The sequence below is a fragment of the Cinclus cinclus genome, chromosome 2, assembly GCF_963662255.1.
Source record: "Cinclus cinclus chromosome 2, bCinCin1.1, whole genome shotgun sequence".
NCBI classification, from domain to species: Eukaryota; Metazoa; Chordata; class Aves; order Passeriformes; family Cinclidae; genus Cinclus; species Cinclus cinclus.
Genome location: NC_085047.1, coordinates 45,062,177 through 45,077,936, shown reverse-complemented (window position 1 = coordinate 45,077,936; position 15,760 = coordinate 45,062,177). Strand labels below are relative to the sequence as shown.

The window sequence follows — 15,760 nt, the reverse complement described above, 5'->3', positions numbered from 1 at the left end:
GGGACAGGGAGCTGAACACAGGGAACCATGTGTCAGTGCATCCTAGCAGGGTTCCTGCTCTGTCCTTCGCTTTAAGTACAATTGCTATGGGAGATACTAAAAACAGTGAGGGATTTTAAATCATGTCAGGATTGTGGGCGTTTTTCTTTCCTTTTACGGCAATCTCTGTGCATCAGCTGACACAAGGCAGTAACAGTAAGCTTTAGAGAAAGACTATTTTTTTTCCCCTTTAAATTCCTGGCCAGCTGTTCAGCTGCCGGCTGAGTTGTATCCTATAACCACAGGTAACCTGTTCTTTGAGGAGAAGGGTCCACACACCCCCGATCATCTGCTCCCCAGCGCGTCCCGCAAAGCGCCCACAGTCAGGGAAAGAAAACCTCTCGGGACAGGCAGAGCAGCGGGTCCGAGCCCGCTCCCCGCTCCCCGCTCCCGCAGCGGCTGTATCACTGTCCTGTATCGCTGTCCTGTATCGCCGTGCTGTATTTCTGCGTTGTATTTCCCGCGGCTCTGGGAAGTGCCCGGCTCCCAGCCCGTCCCGTGCCTGAGCCCCGCGGGCAGGGCACGGTCCCGGCGTACACGGGCCGGGCTGGGCTGGGGCAGCCTCTCACCCCCCGACTTCCCTGGGGACACGGCGGGACTGCCCGCGGGAGGAGAGCGAGGAAAGGAGGGGCCGGATTAAGCCGCCCGGGGGCAGCCCGGGCCCCTCCTCACCTCCCTCCGGCCCTGGCCGGCCCCGGCCCCGTCGGGCCGCCCCGCGGGGCGGGGAGCGGGCGGGGGCCGCGCAGGGCCCGAGGAGGGCCCGGACCCCGCTCGGAGCGGGCGCGGTGGGGCCGCAGGGCGATGGGGAGCCGCGGGCTGCTGGTGCTGCTGGGCGCCGCGGGGCTGCTGCTGCTGCTGCTGCTGCTGCGGGCGGTGGAGTCGGCGGAGCCCGCGGAGCCCCTGGACCCGGTCAGCGCCGAGCGGAGCCTGGCGTGGGGCCCCGGGCTGGAGGCGGGGCTCACCGTGCCCGTGCGGTACTTCTACATCCGGGCGGTCAGCGCGGCCGGACGCAACTTCTCCCGCTCCCCGCCAGGTACCCATCGTGTGCTCCGGGGCGGGAGGGGTGCGGAATGGAGACCCTGCCCCGGGCTGCGCTTTCGCCGCAGAACTTGGCTGGAGGTGCCCGCCTCTTCCCCTTCTCCTTGCTTGCTTCATTCCTTCCTTCATTCCTTTCTTCCTTCCATCCCCCATTCTGTGCCCGTGGCTGTGCCATCGCTGTTCCCGGTCCCGCACCGCCCGGGACACGCAGGAGTCCAAGCGCACCGCATGGTCGGACCCTGCTTTCTTCTGGTGCTGCCCAGCGCCTCCTCCGCTCTCCCCAGTGATCTGCTCTGAACAGTATGGAATTTATAGCAGAGAAACAGTAAGCTCGGAAAGAACCAGTCCTCCTAGAGTAGTGGAAGTAAAATCCCAGTGCACAGCTGGGAAGCGGTAACGTGATTATTTTTAATGCCGCACACAGACCAGTTGCTTAAAATTTCTGTATCCGTCAGCAGAGCCCTCTGGGCTCTGTTATCCTACTGCTGCTCCGTTAAGGAGTAATTTTCATTTGTTGTTTACTCAGCACAAGCACAAACCATCATCCCGTGACACTTCTCCTGAGGGTGGGAATTGGGTTTGTTCTTGCAGGCCAGTGGTATGGTGCCAGTCAGCTGTTTGCTGCTGCAAGTTAATGCCACATGCTCAATATTAATACATCAAATTTGTAATAAAAGTTACTTTTGTGTCACAGATTCCATAATGACGATAACCCTGAGACAGCCCCAGAGGAAATCCTGTGTTGCTAATTTACATAGAGTAGAAGCTGCTTCACTTGCTGTGTATTATTTACTGTTCACAGAGATGGTTCTGAGAAGGCACCTACCAAGTGTGCACGGCCTCTTCATGTCTCGTTAGTTAGAAAGCTGCTGCTTGCAGAATTTAAGAGTAGACTTATATTATACAGGGTATGTCTTCAGTCTGACAGAAGCGTGGATACTTCAGATATTTCAGGTCTGGACATTCTTCATCTGCTGTTGCAGCTTGGTGCTGGATATCAGCGCAGTTTTGTAGTTGCAGTCCAGAATGCGAGTGCACACTCACTGCCAGCGCAGTGGAGAATGAGAGCTGCACAGGAGGAGCCTTGGGTTCAAACAACAGGTTGCTAAAGGTGAAAAGGTGTGAAGTTCAATTGGATTCTCGTGCTGGTGTAAGTCTTCCAAGATAAACTGGTAGGACATGGGTACTGAGAACCTAGTTTTGATTGCAGTGTGTTCGTGTGTGTTTGTGTTTATGTTAATAAATTCAGTGTCCCAGGAAAGTTTCCAATGCCACCTGGCATGGAGTGATCTCCATTCATCCCATGACCTGCTGTGGCCTCCAGTCAAAGGCAGAGCATGCGTGCTGCCAGCAGGGAAGAGGTGTTGCCTCAGCCTGTGCTAACTGCTGTCCCATGCCAAGAATTGTTTAGGAGAGTGCCAAGGATCCTTAAAAAAAATAGTGGTAGAGTTGATCATAGTCCAGTGCATGAGCACTGTTTAAAGTGTTCACAGAGACCCTGGCTATAAACTTCTGTTCTCTAATGATTTAAAATCTTCAAATCTGTAAAATGTCATTAAGAATTACAATTAACAATATTTATTCAGTCACCACTTTCCAATATAAACTAAGTGCATCTCAAAACATACCTGCTGAGATAGCAAAAAATCCATATTATCACCTCCATTGCAAAACAGGAACACTGTGATCAGAGCAGCACAGCTATGGTTAAGGCATCACATCTGTGAAATTTGTCCAAATATATTAAATTGGTTTTTGTGTGCATTAGAATTCCAGTCAAGTGGTTCAGGACTTACTGGATCAATTATAAAACTTGTATAGCATAATTAGTAGATTTTAAATCCATATTTGTTTCCTGAATGTCAAGTCTGTTCACCAGAATTGATATGCACCATTGCACATTACACTGGAATTTCGACTCGGATGCTGTAACTGTTTGACCTGCCTTTGTAGAAAGATGTCAAATTATGCAGAATTCATTCTTTCCCTAGAAAAATTAAGAAATATTAAGAAAACCCCTGCTGAAAATACAGAACTTTCTTTTAGTGTAAGTTGAGTAAATTGCATAGATTTTTTTTTTCTTTGGATACTCGGATACGCCTTATCTTTCTTTTCTGCTAGGTTTTATCCTCAGTTTAACGACTGCCAGCTATGTCTTTATATACTATTGACCATGATAAAATCAGCTGTTAACTGTTTAGGTGATCTGCATACTCTGACTAAGAAATATTTTTCAAGGCCTCCCAGGTATTCTTGCAGGTTTCACCAAATGCTTTCAAAGACCAGGGCATGCTTCTTCCAGCTCTTGTTCCAGTGCTTCCAAAGAGAGTTGTACATCTCAGTTCACTCACCTTCATACCTGGGCACTGCAGGACCTCCCTTTGGGTCTTTGGTTGACCATGATCTCTGGGCTTTTGTGATGGTCACACACAAGAGCTGTGTTTGTTACTGGATATATGCTCTTGCATCTGACCCTGAAAGTGTAGGCGAATAATCTGTGTCTCTTTAGTGACTCCGTTGATTTTGTGATTTCCATCTGTGAAAGTAACCAGCAACAATTTCAGTAAAACAGTTGAATCAAAAAATCATTTTTTCAGGTCTTTTACTTTCTCTTCAGCATGTGTCAGAAATAGGGTGACTAGGTCTTTTTGTTCTTCCCTAGCAATTTGCCTAAATCAGTATCTTGTTACCTTTTCCCTCTTTCCCTCCATTTCTTCACTTGTTCCTCCATGTGTAGCATACCTCTTTTGCAAGCCGCACAGAAGAAAAAAAATTCATAAAGCAGGTATCATTATCTGGATTGCTAAAAGAGTCCCATTTTGACTGTGTTTATATTTCAGTCTCTCTTCAGTACTGGGAAATTATTTTGTGCTTAAAATGATGTCCCAGGCACATTTTCAGGGTAACAGAGAAGTACTAGCATCGCCAATTCAACAAGAACACATTTTTCTTTTATAATTCCTTTGGACTGAGAAAAACAAAAAAACATGAGTGAAAGTACCATGGTAACTTCCTCCAAATAAAAAATAAAACTCAGCAAGAAGCTTTTATGATTAAGTATGCTGTAGAGGCCTTGGCCCCATTATGCAGTGGATGTTGTAAGTTACAAAGAAGAGGTCTGTTGCCTCCAATGAATTTTTTGTACTTGCATTAAATATTCTGTCTCATTTTTCTTCCCTTTCACTTTCAGTGGAGTTAGCTTTTTTTCAAAGAGCTTTGTTATCAGTCACTTCTCTTACCAGATTTCTATGTTTAAGGTGCCACCACCTAAATCTAACATATCCTTTGGGTAGATCAAGGGCCCCTCATGTCTAGAGCAGGATTTACATAACCAGCTGGGAGAAAGACCCATGTAGTTATTTCCTGTAGGTGAGGACAAGGATATAAAATTCAGTAATATTTGACTTGTGATTTCTTAATATTAACTCATTTTTATCACAACTGAAAACTTACTTTTCTTCAGCAGGAAATCACTAAACCCAGTAAAAGTGCTTTTTAATAAAATAAATACAAGGAGACAAAGGCATGGTAACAACAGGAAACTGTTTTCTTTGTGAACCTCATGACATGCACTGGATTTGAATACTTCATCCAAATAATGCTAGGTGATAATCACAGGGAGAGGTTAAAGTCAGCTACTTTGAAGCGAGTTAAAAATGGTGGTTGTGACTTGCAGAGACCTTTAGAGGCTGAGAAGTTCATTCCTTTGGGAGAGCCATTTAATCTGAATATTCTTGCACAGTATTTGACTTGGATCCAGTTTCAAGATCCAGAGGGAGACATGATTGATCATTAGAAGACTGCTACTATATTAGTGCATTTATCTGTGGATGCAAAGTATGGAGTTAACAGTGACATGCTGTTGGGACATATTCAAATTTTAGTAACATCTTGATTTTGTCTGGATTTTTTCAGTTTCATTTATTTCTGTATATTATTTGGTGGTAGCATTTGTTGGATTTTTTCAGTTCACAATGCTTAGACTGTCACACTTCATGAATAATTTTTTCCCCTCTTTTTTATTAATAAAGTTGACAGTGACCACCTGTGATAGAATTAAAGAGTATAACAGATTTATGTTTATGAATACTCATATTGTCCATGAATTATTCCATACCTTAGTGCATTCATGATGAAATGCTGGTGATCTTTAAGCACAGATCAGACAGATGTCCAGGGAACATCTCTACTATCATTCTCTTATCCCTGCTTTTCAGTAGCTGGGACTTTAAATGTGCAAGACAGTCAGCAGCAGCCCAAAGCTGAACAATTTGTATGTGACTCCTGCATGCTGCAACTGCCTTTCCACAAGCTGGCAAGTATTCTTTTCTCCTGTTACTTTAACTTGGTTTCCTGTCTTTCTTACTCCAGAGGAAATTATTGTTCCTCAGAGCACTAACTTCAAAACTTAGGATAAAACCTAATCTTAACTTCAAAATACTGTTAGCCTTTCCTTCTGTCTTGTAATCAAATATCTAACTTTTTATCTACACCTGCAGGTTTTCCATTTAGAGGTGTGCAGTGACTAAGAATATTTGGTAGGATGATATTTCATCACTGAAAACTAGTCTTACCAACTCAGTATAATTAAAAAATTGTAGTGAAAAATAAATTAAATTCTGTGGTCTTAATTCAGTGGCATTTGCTCCTTACCTGTGTTTAATAGATGTGATTCTAATAGCTTGAAGTGATTTTGTCTGGTTTTATTTTCTTCATGCCAGGGAGAACGCAGTTTAAAGTGGTAATTAAAGCACTTTCTCCAAAGGAAGCTGCCAGAATTTACACCCCTCGGCCTTTGGATAGAAACGATGGTACATTCCTTATGCGGTATCGGATGTATGGAAGTGTCACAAAAGGCTTAAAAATTGAGATACTTTATGGTGATCAGCATGTGGCTAAATCACCTTATATTTTGAAAGGTAAGGGTATTTTTTGATATAATGTAATGTGTCAAAGTTCTGAATTAGGATACATTTGAAGCTGCAGTACCTGGGCTGTGGACAGCTCACACAGTTCTGAATCCCTCATGTGCTTGGCAGGTTCACAGAAACGGAGCTTCATTTAGCAGAATAATTTCACCCTGATGATACAAACGCTTGTATTTCTGAAAAGAGAAGAATGTTCCTGTTTTCTTAGCTACTGTGCAGAATTCCAGAAATTATAAGAAAGATGATTTCCCAGGAAAACTGGGAAAATCACACCATGTAGAAATACCATGTATAAAACATGGTATAAAAATGCCAAGCCACTGTAATGTATAAATTATGTGTGCTGTAGAATCACAAATATAGACTCTGGGTGCTTTGTTCTCCACAGAGCCAGTTTATCATGAATACTGTGACTGTCCTGAAGAAGACCCCGAGGTCTGGCAGGACATGATGTCCTGTCCATCCCAAGAACCTCAGATTACAGAAGACTTCATTTCGTTTCCCACCATTGACCTGCAGCGAATGCTTAAGGAAATCCCAGCCAAGTTCAGCCAAACAAGAGGTGCTATTGTTCATTACACTATTCTGGATAATCACATCTACCGGCGCTCCCTGGGGAAGTACACAGACTTCAAAATGTTCTCCGATGAAATGTTCCTGTCACTGGCCAGGAAGGTATCGGTTTGGATCACGTCAGACTGCTAAGGCAGTATCACAGAATCACAGGGTGGTTGGGGTGGGAAGGGACCTCTGGAGAACACCTAGTCCAGCTCCCCTGCCAAAGCAGGTTCACCCAGAACTGGTTGCACAGGATCACCTCCGGGGTGGGTTTTGAATATCCGCAGCCTGTCTGGGCAGTCTGTTCCGTGGCTCCGTCATCCTCACAGTAAGGAAGTTTTCCCTCATATTCAGATGGCACTTCCTGTGTTTAAGTATGTGCCTGTTTCCCCTTGTCCTGTCACTGAGCACCATTGGAAAGAGTCTGGCCCCATGCACTTGACACGTGCCCCTAAGATATTTGTAAGGAAGGATGAGATCCCCTCTCAGTCATCTCTTGTCCAGGCTAAACATATTTAAATATGGCAGTACTGCAATTGTTGTATCTCCAGGTGTGTAATTCCTGAAGTAAGATTTGACATTTGTTTTTCCATCAAGACAGCGCTATGTGTTAGGAGTACTGCGTGGAGGCTGGCCCTGGCAGTAATGAAAATGCTTGGACAGCTGCAAGGGCTAAGGCCCAACTGTTTTGTGGCCTCTGGGTGTTCCTTTCATACTTGCTTGCAGGGCAGAAGCTTGGAATTCATACATTAAGCACAGCTAAATCTATGAGTATCCAGTAGGTGCACCGAGTCTGTGTGGCATGGGAGAGCTGAGGAGCAGAGGTAAGAGTGACAAACAGCTTCTCTGTGTTACTATCCTTTCTTGGGTACGCGTTTAGGTTCGCCTTCCTGACGTGGAGTTTTATCTCAATGTTGGAGACTGGCCAGTGGAGCATCGGAAAGCTAATGATACACCCGGTCCTCTACCTGTCATCTCCTGGTGTGGCTCTGTGGATTCCAGAGATATCGTCCTGCCGACGTATGATGTAACCCACTCAACTCTGGAAACCCTGCGCGGAGTCACCAATGATCTCCTTTCCATTCAGGGAAATACAGGTGAATTAGAGTGTGGATTTAAAAAGAATTTTTGATTTCCATCAAAGAAGCAAATTGCGTTCAAATAATGTGTTAAAGTCTTCAGTTCACTAGGATGTCTCTGAATACAAGCAGCTTAGTCTTTACAGGTTGCAAACACTTTTCAACACTGCCACTAAGCAGGCATATAATTTAGAACCAAAATTTAAGAAGTCCACTTTGCAATAAATGTGAATTTTACATTAAAGGTATCCAGAAGATACCTACTGTGGCCTGGCAAAGGAAAACTAAATGTAGATAAAAGGCCTTTCTCCTCAGTAAAGGACTCAAATATGTTTCTTCTAATCAAAAATTAACCTTTTTCCTGACCGTGTTGTGGCCCAGTGTTCTGTTTGCAAAGATTTAGTTTGAATCCTGAAAGAAGCAAGCTGACGTAAGGCTATGCTGTAGCCTCTTTCAAGCAAGAAAGCATTGTCTTTATGAAAAAATACCTCAGAGTGAGATCTCTGGAATTGATTTTCTGGCTTTGAAAGAAGAGTCAGCTTTACTGACAGGTGTCTTCCTGCCCCTCAGGAAATTAAAGAGTACTTAGGGATCAAACAAATGGCATAAGCAATACCTAAGGAGTAAAACTGGAGTGGAAAGTTATTTCTTTTTATTTAATTAGTTCTCAGTTACTCTTTTCTTTATTAGTTTTTAAATTAAATATTTCAATTAAATTATTAGTTTGAGGCATTGTGTGTTTACTTATTTAGTGCAGCTGCTTTTCCAATTAGGAGACAGTAAGAGACTACTCAATTTAGTAGGTCCTTTAGGGAAATTTTCAGCAGAAAGGTAAGGAAGGGCATAGTTAATGGTTTTAAAAGTAGGCAGTAAGCAGAGATTAAGTCTTTCAGACTCTTGCTGAGTATTTTAGAGGACACAGTATGGTCATTTATTTTCTTTCTTAAGGCATCATTAAGTAGTTCTTCAAGGACCTAACTAAATTGCTGGGTAACAGAAGTGGATTTTACTAAAGCAATTTGGTTTTTGTGACAGGCTTTATGGATGGAGAATTGCTTTAATTTTTAGTATTTTCCTTACATATTTTACTGTAATCCCTTATGTAGCTTTCAAGATAGTTGAAGTTATTGAAATACAAAATTGTTGAGTGGAAAAACAATTCTCTGATTTTCCTTTTATGAGTTTCTCATTCCAAAATTCAAACCAGAATTGGGAGTTTAACGCTGTGATTAATAAGTGGTTATGGAAAGCTATGCCTGTCCTACCATGTCTCAAGTGTAATGCCACTGTCAAACCAAGTTTCTTATTTGCATTGAACAGATCCTGAACATTTCACTGTTTGCTTTTGCCTTATCACTCACTGCTCACAGGCCCCTTCTGGGAGAACAAAACTGAGCGGGCTTTATTCAGAGGTCGAGACAGCCGAGAAGAACGTCTCCATCTTGTCAAGTTATCCAAGGAAAATCCAGAGCTACTAGATGCTGGAATAACTGGATATTTCTTCTTCAGAGAAAAAGAGAAAGAGCTGGGGAAGGCTCAGCTGATGGGTTTCTTTGACTTCTTTAAGGTAGCAATCAAATTACAGTTTTGGATTAATTTTGCTGTCGAGTTCTTACCAGCTGAAAAGACAGGGCTTACTTTTGTTAATACTTTTCAGTAAACAAAACAATTTACTGCTGTAGGAGCATGGGTTCATGCAGCGTAGATAAACCACCTGTAATCAATGTCCTAGTGTGACACACTTGTAAAGAAGGCCAAGAAAGACCTTTAGAAAGACATCTTGTCTTATTTTTATTTTTTAATAGACTGAGAAATTGGATTTCTCACCATCAGGATTTCTTTTATTTGGGGTGAATATGAAAACAATGGACACAACTTGCATCCATTGCAAGTATGCTATGGATGTCAGAGTCTTTGTGGTGACAAATTAGAAAAAGAGATGAGTGTTTTTGTTGTTCCTTAACATACAAATTCTTCTGCAAGAGAGGCATAGAAAGAAGAGGGGACAGAGTCTTGTATAAAGCCATTATAATATATAGCAATTGAAATTCTGTTCCAAAGATCACTATTTCAAAAATGCTGTAACAGCCAAGAAATCTGCCAAAGCAGTACCTTCACGGTTACTTTTAGTATTTTTCAGCTTATTTTATATAGTAATACATTTCAGATTATTCTACATAATAATGTTAAGTCAGAACAAATTTACTCTGTTTGAATTGGGGTATAGATTAGTTTTATTTCCTTCCCTGCTGTGGCCCTTGCTCTATCCCAGGACACTTCAGTAGGATACTCATCAGGCAGTTCATGTGACACAAAGGTTCTTGACTGTCAGCCTGATGTTGAAAACAAATCCTTTTTCCATTGTGTTATCCAGAAGACCATGAAACTACATGTGCTTAACACTAAAATGAGTTTGAAGATGAAAATTAATAAACATGAATACTTCTTGCCTGTTAAAATAATACTTTATACAGTGTTCCCATTCTGATACAAAACATTTCACCTTTTTTTTCCCCTCTCTTCATGCTGTAGTACAAATACCAAGTGAATGTAGATGGCACTGTAGCAGCTTACAGGTTTCCATACCTCTTGCTGGGTGACAGCCTGGTATTGAAGCAAGATTCCCAGTACTATGAACACTTTTATATTGGATTAAAACCTTGGAAACATTATGTTCCAGTTAAGAGAAACTTAGAGGACTTGCTAGAGAAAATAAAATGGGCTAAGGTAAGTTCCATTATTGATTCAAGTTCGAAGTGATAAACATGTAAACAATTACTCTTAATAGTCTCTTCTTTTGTATTTGCACATATGTATTTTGCATGAATGCTGCTGAGATCCTGGAATAAAGGAAGTACATTTTGTTGCTGGTATAAAATGGGAAGCCCTTATTTAATGTAACCATCTCTATTTTGGGCTATAAGTCAGTGTTCATTTTAGGTATGAGCAGAAGACTTCATGAGTCAGAGCCTTAGTATACTGACTAAGGTAATTATGAAAGAAACAACCAGATTCCTAGATACTACTTAATTAATGCTATAGGTCTTTTAGGCCATGACTAGACCAGAAGTTACTGCATGTTCTGTTTGAATGTACCAAAAAGTGCTGCTTTCTGTAACATGCTCAGAGTGAGAGGATGGGATCCTGTAAGCAAACAGATGCAACTGTGTGATTGAAAACACCATTTGTAAGGTTAAAAAAAACACAGGAGGAGTTTCTCTTCTGAGAGTACTATAATTCTGCCTACAGAACCAGAAGAGATTACTAAAAGCTTTGAAACATAGACCTAAAAAGCTTGAGAGTAAGTACATGAATTCATGCAGTTATTTTTAAAAAGATGATATTGAATTTCATTGCATTGGACAGGACAACAGCTGTGTTTTTGTCCTCTGTAAAACTAAGTAGGTCTGGGGGATATCAGATCTAATTTTGAAGGGGCTTGTGGCTTGGACAGAATGGTAGAGCAGTAATTAACTGAGCTTTCAAAATTGTACAGTTAGTCCTGAAAGTTGTTATTGATAGCCCTAAGGTAGCAGTAGTGACAGTAAAAGCAATCCAGTACTTTTAAACAAATCTGCAATTTTAATTATGCCTTTGCAATCTACCAGTAATTGCATTAAATTTGCAGATTTGAATAGCCCATTTAATATAACCTCTAATGCTAGTCAGGCTTTGAGTAACTCACTGATTGCTTTGTTATTAATTTGTTGAATCTGAATTTTCCAGGAGCATGATGAGGAAGCAAGAAAAATTGCTAAAGAAGGACAACTAATGGCAAGAGAATTACTTCAGCCTCACAGGTTTTACTGCTACTATTACAAAGTGCTCCAGGTGAGTACAATAGATCACTTTATTACTCTTCCCCCATCTACTGCTACCAATGCTGCAAATTTCTTATTCAGTCCTTACTTAGACCAATAGCAGACAAAATACATATCATTCATAGATCAGTGTGAAGAGCTTTGCTAAACCCTGCTTCCTCATTAAATAAGCTACTTGACATAATAGTTATTTTATAAAATTGGGATTTTTTTTTTGCCCCCATCCCCAGTCAATCCTGTTCTCATTGTCACTTGGTATTTGGTTTTGAATAGGTCTTTGTAGGAGATAATATGTATACCCATTTTTCTTCTTTTTTCCCTTTCTACTTCTCACACTTACATCATGAGCTACTCTACTACAAAACAATTAATACATGGAGAAGTTCCAGAAGTGTGACTAGTAGAGTGTAAGGGATAAAGCAGGCTCAGTAGTCATTTCTTCCTTAGAAAATGGAAATCTCTAGTGAAAGAAGTTTATCCTCTCTGAAAGTATGGATTTCTTTTTCCTGTACTGCTGTGCAGTTAGACATCAGCTTCATGAGCCACAGGTTAACACAAAGTTTGGAACTATTCAGTGTACAAAAATGGCATTTTTATGCATTATCTGCATAAAGTGGTTCAGCACAAATGATGACAATATTCAGGTTACCATAATAATAGGCAGAAACATGAAAGGAGGTTTTCAGAGGCAATGTAGCCTCTTAGTGGGTGTGTTACAAAGATACCTTGTGCAGAGGTTGTAAACAATGACATAAGGAGCCTGGATAAAGGTAGGCTTCTGAGTGGAAGGGAGGAGGAAAACTGTGCTTCATGAATTATATGTTGGTGCTTATAGCATTCTTAAATGTTGTTTACATATTTCAGAAATACGCCGAGCGCCAAGCCAGCAAACCTGAAATACGGGACGGAATGGAACTTGTGCCTCAGCCTGATGACAGGGACTCAGTGTGCAGTTGCCACAGGAAAAAGCCTTTAAGGGAAGATCTGTAACTGTACTGGATGGAGAAAATTACCCACTTAAAATGCAAGAACAGGAATTAAGCTGTGAAATCTAAGACTTATGCAGTACCAGACGTGCTTAGTTACATATTCTTCTTGTATTTTCATACCCTTTTTCATGCTCATTCTGAGCTACAGTGTTGGTTCTCACAGTTTTGGCTCCATGACCAGCGCCAGACAGACACTGATCCTGCAGTGGGGAGTGTCTGGGGGATTTGTTTGATGTACTGCATCATCAGGAAGAAGAGCACAGAGCTGCTCGTGTTACAGATGGGACATATTTACCGAAGTTTTATGAGGAACTAGTCACCACAAAAGATCTTGCCATGAGTCAGTGCAAGTTTTTCTAAAGGAGCATTTGTGATACATTAAACAGTGTTATGATTTCTTCATAAAGTTTACCTCAGTGTTAGATTGTTTCTTGTATACAAAACATTTTTCAAACTAGACAAAGAAAATGAATATTTGACATTTACAGATATCAGATCTGATCATGCTTTCAGATTATTTTGTGTACCCATCAGTCTATGATGGGTAACAGACAAGATGATATAACACTCATCAATTTTAGAGGAAAATGGAGAGGAGGGGGAGAGATTAGAAAAATATATTTATAAGCATCATGGCTGTGAATCAACAGAATTAAAAGCTACTTTAAAACAGACTCTGTAGCTGTCACAATCACAGTGCTTTGGGTGCTCACTCCAAAGACCTATTCCCTGCCAGTGACTGTCTGTGAATGTAGGCACAGATCCACAAAAGGACTTGGGGATTTCAGGCCATGAGAAACACTGATGCCTTAGTTCAACAATCCCATCTACAGTATTCTAGACTATGTGAAATCAAATTCATTAGCAGAGTTTTAGACCACCTAGGTTTAACTTCTGTGTAATAGTCTAGGGGTTAGAGTCTGTGTAACCAGTTGGGAAGCGGGTTGTCCTCCTTGGTGTAATTCAAAGTCGTTTTTTCCAGAGGGTGCCTTAGCTCCAGACTGGACAAGAGGTTTTTAGTTCTTCTGCTGAAGTTCACGTGCAGCCATGAAGCTTGCAATGTGTAATTCACAAGGACAGAAGGATCTGGTCATACCTTTGTGATAAAGTCTGCCTTTGGATGGGGCAGAAGAAGAATCCTACTCCTGGTTGCAGTTCCAAATACCTCTGTTGATTTTTGCCCAAGTCTGTCTACTTCAAAATGCATAAATAGTCCTGGAAGGAGACACCAATACCAAGACCAGTGCCCACAAGGACCCATTTCTGTATTTTTATCTTGGCTAATGCAGCATGCCTGAGCAGCTCCTGACTAACTACAGTCAGATAAAAGCTTTCACGGATATCAAATTCTCCCTACACTAAAAAAGAATGGAAGTCTTCAAGACAGTGGACTTGTCTGGTTGATCTGGTGCAAAAAATTTAGTGCTCTACATGTCATGCAGGCTTCGTTCTTGGTTCTACTCTGCAAATTGCATAAAAATTCTGTATTAGAACAGGAAGAAAGGCAGTATACTTAATATGGAAAGAACTTTAGCTTTCTAAAGAGATCAATGCAACTGTCTATCAGTCATTTATTACATTAGGCCAGTTACAAAAAAGCCTGTATCACGTTGCTCTATCCATAATCGTCCTTGTTCTGGTTCTAATGCTCATATTTACAGTGGTTGCATTTTTATTTAGCATGAAAATCAGTCGTAGAACTTCTGGCTATAAATACATGTTCAACTCATCTGACATAAAATTTTCTACATCAAAGTTCAGGAACAGATTTCCATTGCTGAAGCTGGCACTTAAGACAAAGTATGTGCTCCCCTTTTGTTCTGTGTGAACAGTCATTTTTTACTGTAGTACATGATTTTGTTTTGGGAAATTACCCATTATGCCATGTGCTTTTTATATTCACCAGTGTTTGTGGAGGTGGTGTGCTCTGCAAAGGCAAGTAAGCATTTGAACAACAAAGTTTTCAACATACTTCAAGAGTCCAAAAGTGATTCATTTCTATTTTTTAAAATGGGAGAGAACAGGGGGAGTCACGACACATACCTCATGGTTCTTTGGAAATACCTATGTAGGAAAACTTGCCTAGCTTGAAACAGAAGTCTTTCAAACTGAAAGAAGAAACAGATAAAATCTAAATTATGAATATAAATAAATGTGAATATTTTTTCCCTCCTTTCTTCCCTCATAAAAAGGAAAAGAAACTATTCTTAATTATTTTCTACCACAAAAAATTCCTTGCTTTTGTAATAAGCATCACTTCAAAGCAAAGACTAGTTTGTCAACTGAGTGTCTTACAGATGCTTTTATAGCTTACAGGCAAGAAGTATCCTGAAGAATATTACTGCATTAATCTTCTTGCTGCAATTAAAAAAAAGAGTTGAGAGATGGTAGAACTTCTACTACAAATCCATAGTAATTTGAGAAAACCTGGTTCAGTTGATGACTATAGCTCTTCCAAAGGTAAAAGAAGGTAAGGCACAGGCTCTCTTCTTTCCATTGGTGCTACTATATGCAACTTAAATTGGAATGAAGAACAATCGTAACAATTGCCCCACCAGGCCAGAAAAGATGTCAGATCTATTTGAGTTTGATGAGAGGATGATACCCATCGGCCTGGAGTGTTACAGGAAATGCTAAATATTGAGTAAAACCTGGTTTTGAATGTAAAGTGTAATATATACATTAAACAAAAACTTGTAAGTGGCTTATATAGACTGGACTTTGTATTAAAATGTGGTAGTTTTTGAACAGTGACTGTTCAAAGGTGGAAAACTCTCTTGGTGGTGGTAATTTTGGAAAACTGTTACCATGCCACAGTACTAAATTTTGCTATAGTAATTTCAGTTTTTAAATAGAGAGTAAAACCTGTTCTGTTTTCATCAGGGATTTTCCGGTGATGACAGAGACATGGTTTATTTGTTTGAAATAGTATGTCCCAAAGCCAAGGGCCAATGTTTTCAAACACAGGGATCTGCAGAGAAGGGGTTTGACTTCCAGAAATGTTGGGGAAGGCAGAGTCTTTACCTAAGGTTCTTTATTTTCAGATTTCTTCAACATTAACAGTAGCATCATACAGTGAACACTGCTTTTATGCTATGTCATATGTATGTCCTAATATATTTAGGCACCCACATTTGGAAATACCCAACCTCAGTTTCATCTTGAAATGAGAACTAGTAAATCTTGATCTGTTGAACATAAAGGAGATACAGTTTCATATATTTTATAGACTGTATTTTTTTACATTTACCTCAAGTTGACCAATATACTGGTTTCGTGACAGAATTGTGCCAGGCCCGCCTTGTAGA

General features: G+C 40.8%; 1 protein-coding gene across 2 annotated transcripts; it reads left to right on the top strand.

Moving 5' to 3' along the window:
* The first annotated feature begins 840 nt into the window (after window positions 1–840).
* On the top strand, window positions 841–12,453 carry POGLUT3 (protein O-glucosyltransferase 3). 2 transcript variants are annotated; one of them, XM_062514640.1, is made up of 9 exons: window positions 841–917; window positions 954–1,072; window positions 5,799–5,996; window positions 6,394–6,680; window positions 7,444–7,660; window positions 9,013–9,209; window positions 10,175–10,369; window positions 11,369–11,473; window positions 12,328–12,453. In XM_062514640.1, the coding sequence occupies exons 1-9, from the start codon at window positions 841–843 to the stop codon at window positions 12,451–12,453; spliced, it is 1,521 nt and encodes a 506-aa protein (XP_062370624.1). The 2 variants fall into 2 exon arrangements, with proteins under 2 accessions (XP_062370624.1, XP_062370623.1); XM_062514639.1 differs by having other exon boundaries at window positions 841–1,072.
* The last annotated feature ends 3,307 nt before the right edge of the window (window positions 12,454–15,760 follow it).

Coding starts and splice junctions, on each gene's coding strand:
- POGLUT3 (XM_062514639.1), top strand. CDS start 841: ATGGGGAGCCGCGGGCTGCTGGTGCTGCTGGGCGCCGCGGGGCTGCTG. Junction 1,073..5,798: donor CTTCTCCCGCTCCCCGCCAG/GTACCCATCGTG, acceptor TCTTCATGCCAG/GGAGAACGCAGTTTAAAGTG. Junction 7,661..9,012: donor TTCCATTCAGGGAAATACAG/GTGAATTAGAGT, acceptor CACTGCTCACAG/GCCCCTTCTGGGAGAACAAA.